This window comes from Coffea arabica, chromosome 3e, assembly GCF_036785885.1.
Source record: "Coffea arabica cultivar ET-39 chromosome 3e, Coffea Arabica ET-39 HiFi, whole genome shotgun sequence".
Lineage (NCBI taxonomy): Eukaryota > Viridiplantae > Streptophyta > Magnoliopsida > Gentianales > Rubiaceae > Coffea > Coffea arabica.
The window spans coordinates 10,661,764-10,666,089 of record NC_092315.1 but is presented as its reverse complement, the minus strand read 5'-3'; the positions used below and the strand labels follow the sequence as shown (position 1 = coordinate 10,666,089).

At 36.0% G+C, this 4,326-nt stretch overlaps 1 protein-coding gene across 1 annotated transcript; it reads left to right on the top strand.

Moving 5' to 3' along the window:
- The first annotated feature begins 1,179 nt into the window (after window positions 1–1,179).
- LOC113736430 (uncharacterized) lies at window positions 1,180–2,286 on the top strand. Its single transcript, XM_072084719.1, has 2 exons — window positions 1,180–1,339; window positions 1,883–2,286. The coding sequence occupies exons 1-2, from the start codon at window positions 1,249–1,251 to the stop codon at window positions 2,128–2,130; spliced, it is 339 nt and encodes a 112-aa protein (XP_071940820.1). The 5' UTR covers window positions 1,180–1,248; the 3' UTR covers window positions 2,131–2,286.
- The last annotated feature ends 2,040 nt before the right edge of the window (window positions 2,287–4,326 follow it).

The window sequence follows — 4,326 nt, the reverse complement described above, 5'->3', positions numbered from 1 at the left end:
CTATATGGTGTCGCCACCCAAAACATATATATTTTTTCAGCTAATAATATACTAAAAGTCTTATTTTTCTTCCAGATTCATTGCTATATTTTCTCAAATTCAATGGTGAAACAATAAGTATATAAGTGCAATTAGAAGATCCGGAATGATAACTACAAGAACTAGAACCATATCTAGAAAAGAATCGAAACTAAAATTGAACCAAAACTAGAGGTTCCAAAGCAGTAATCATAACTATCCTTATGAGGCGAGGTTGAGATTCCACTTTTAGTGTGTTTATATTATCCTTCATTTATTTGGAGGCAGAATTTTACTAATGTTGTGTCTCCTTATTTGGAAAACATAGGCATAAATATATATATACGTTCATAAAACTACTTCTGCTCTTCTTCAAAAGATTCTTCTTCGCAAATCGGCTTTAGATGTATGCATACAAGTAACTTTCGTTTATGCTTCAAATTCAGTCAATAGAATTAGATTTAAGGGCATAACAAGACCCTATCTTATATTTACAACTTATAGGTTTTTAACATACATAATAAAAGATATTATTGTGTCTTCTGATGTAAATAAAAAGTTACATAATTCTAATCATGCTTCTCTTGGAACTATTGCAAATTTGACGTGTTCTTCCTTGTTTCTTTTCTTCTTTTAAAATAATTGATACGTCAATCAAATTGGAAAGCATATTGTTGGGCTCTGAGAGAGCCAAACTCGGGGAGAATTTAACCATGAGTTAGAATGAGAACTACAACCATGGGTTTGACACCACATCCAACCCAAAACCTTAAGGTATTGGGTCTATGGATCATTCCCACTTATATGTTCCTCATTCTACTCATCTCTTTCCAATGTGGGATATTGATTCACACTTGATATCCCAACACATATAATCCATCGAAGTCGGTGCAGAGTCCAAATTATATTAATGCTGGGACATAGTGTTGAATATGGGAGACATGAACCTTATCTTCTCCATGGTGCTCGAAGTCTATATGCCTTAAAGACCTTTGTAGAAATTAGAACAAATGCTTCTCCGTACATCTTTCTATTTGTTTACGCTTATATAGACTTTCGACCTAGCACGACAACCGCCTCTTCAACACCTAATACATTGGTGGGCCGACTCCGGGACCCTTTCGATGGGAACGTGGCATAGGTTTTCCTATAAATAGAGATCAATCTGCACCAGCTTCCTCATCCTTCTCAAAATCTGTCTTCGATACATAAATTTTCCTTTGAGCAAAAATGGGTTCCAAGACACTTCTTTTCTTTTTCATTTCCATGGCTGTAGTTCTAATGATTACATCAGAGGTGGCTGCCAAGTCAGTTGACAATTGTAAGACATTTATTCTTCAATTCACATTTCATCATTTTTTCTCTTTCTAATTTATATGCGCCATATAGATTTTTGTTGTCCTTCAAAAAAAAAAATTTTGATTTTTGTTGTACATGTGAAGTGTCGGAGTACTAAGAAACATGGCTGAATTGTGGTTAAAAAGATTGAATACACCTCTACTTTCAGTAAATACGGATTCTAAGTGTCAAGCCTTTCCTGTACTTTTCCTGGTACGTGTCGGTGCATAAAATACGGATTTAAGATTCTCATTTTGAACATACTGTTAACAAATCTTTATATTTATTAACTTTCAGAAACTATGATAAAATAGCTATTAATTGGTAGTAATTAGCCATTTTAAAGATATCTGTAAAATAATAATTTGACACATACGTTAAAAGGCAAATTTTCAAAAGGATTACGATGTGTTTTGCTAAAATACTCGGTAACCTAAAAGCATGTACACAACTTGGTCCAAACTTTACATTTTCAAAATTGCGATTACAGTAACTAACGCCCATACCCTATTTATCTTTATTGCAGCCAAGACAGTTGAGACAAATGAGGAAGGAGAAGCCAAGTACCACGGAGGAGGCTACGGAGGAGGCCACGGAGGAGGCTACGGAGGAGGTCATGGAGGAGGTTACGGAGGACACCATGGAGGTGGCTACGGAGGAGGACATGGAGGGTACGGTGGCGGCCATGGTGGTTATGGACATGGAGGGCATCATGGCGGTGGCGGCCATGGTGGACATCCTGGTGAGGCTGCAGATGCTGAGCCTCAGAACTAATAAAGCCAGCTTCTAGCTAGGTCATGATTAATCATGAACGCTTAAACAGGCTTACTATAATATTATGTACTTTGTAATGTGAAATTCAAATAAGTGCTGGATCAATGATCCTGTAATATGTACTCCATGTAATATGAGTTTGTGATTTTGTGTGTCTTTTTTGAGCACTTTTGAGGTGATGGCAAAATCTTTTCATGCAATACGGAGTCAATTTTGCAAGTTTCCACCAAAAAATGAGTAATTTTAGTATTTCAAATTCACAACAAAGCCAACACTAGTTTTTGGTTGGTTTTATCTGTCAATCAATAAACCATTATCAAATTGCTCCTTTTTTTCTTTTCTTTTTTTTCCTTTTGGGTATACTTAAATTAACCAATGCATATATTTTCAAAAAACCCTCACTTAGGTATGTATCCGTCTAATATTTAGTCTAGCCATACATAAAGTGATGTCAAAAGCATACAGAAGATCATAGCACAAATGCCAGAAGTCTAACTGACTAGTTGATAATGAGTGTAACAGATTGAGCATATTCTCAAGTATAAAAGAAAGGTAGATTACAATGAATTTCAGCCTCGGATTAACACTTGTCCATGACGATTTTAGAGGGCAAAATAATGGTTCGGGTAAATGACTCCAATAGTCCGTCAACTTTAATCAGTGATCCTATTTTGATCCAATAAAACATTAATCCAATAAAACTAAGGAGATTTTAAGAAAAGTGAGTTCTTTTCCTTTTATCAGTTTAATCCAATTCCTGTATTTTTTACCTAAAAAAAAGCAAACAAAGAAATAAAAGTAAAAAATGTAAGGTTAAACTTGTATTTCAATTTTTTGGCATCCTTTTAATGTAAAAATTTGTCGTCTTCTCCATAGTATATAGACTACCCAAAAATATTGTCTTATTTTCCCTAAAATCTTTTATTATTCATTTTTTTAACCAAAAAGCTTGGATTTTATTGCTTCGGAACAGTTCTTGAGAGGGACAAAAGCCCTGACCTCAACGATACAAGACAGCTACAAGACACCTACTTACTTAACTCAACGTCGCCGAATAGACGGGTAGGATAGTTTATTCAACCGATATTCACCCCTAACTACACCTGGTAAGTCCCTGAAATGTTCATAAATACATACCGACTCAACCAAGGCACACCCCACATTGGCTAGAACATCCGCAACCTTATTGGCCTCACGATAGCAATGCTTGAACTGTACAACCCCCTGAGAGAACTCGCAACACTGCTCGATCTCATAACTAATCGTCCACAGGCATTGATAATCGTTCCTCAAAATCTTTATTAGCACTAGCGAATCCGACTCAACCACCAACTGCTGTAAAAAATTCCTCTAGGCACATAGACTCAGCCCAAGCACTAACGCTTTGGCCTCGGCCTGCAAGCTAGTAGCAACATCAAAGCAACCAGCGAAAGCGAAGATGAACTTCCCTAGCCATCCTTAAGAATCCCCCTACCACCACTCAACCCCGGGTTTCATTTGGAGCGCCTATCTATGTTAGAACCTGCCAATGAACCAGATGAAACTTAACCACATCAGGGCGCTGCTCCACCAATCCCAAGAATTGGGGCCAAGATGCGACCTGTTGTAATTCCCCAAATTTCATCCAGTATGCGTCTTTCAAGTTTTAAAAAATAGCGCGACAAACAGATCGGACATCCTTAATAACCCCTTCAAATACTGCTGAATTCCTCGTCTTCCATAAATTCAAACACACAAAGTTAATCTTTGTCTTCAAATTCCTCGTCTTCAAATACTGCTTAATCTCTGTCTTCGTATATATCACTTTCAGTCATGACTTCAGGCTGAATAATAATGATAACAATCTATTAAAGTTAGCAAAATTCTATAAGGCAATATTAGGTTTGTTATATTTTCTTAAAGTGAAAATTTTCATTTCTTTTAGTTTGCATAATTTATTGGAAGGATAATACTGTTGTTTTTGGTTAGTCGACTCAGTCAATCATTAAATACTTAATCATTAGAATGTTTGTGCTAAGGAGGACACTCTGTGGGCAAGACGAGTGCACAGTGCTTTCATTGTCCTCAAACTAATTCATTTTAAAAAATAATAATTCTAACCAATTTAATCCTCAAATTAATTTTTCACTTTCAATCATAGGTAAGAACTCCACATCCCTTGGAAATATGATATTTTTATAAATTTAGTCCTGTATG

What these genes read in the sequence shown, in the direction of transcription:
- LOC113736430 (XM_072084719.1), top strand. Translation starts at nt 1,249, where the DNA reads ATGGGTTCCAAGACACTTCTTTTCTTTTTCATTTCCATGGCTGTAGTT. An exon ending in TGCCAAGTCAGTTGACAATT is followed by an intron (nt 1,340 to 1,882) that starts GTAAGACATTTA and finishes TCTTTATTGCAG; the next exon opens with CCAAGACAGTTGAGACAAAT.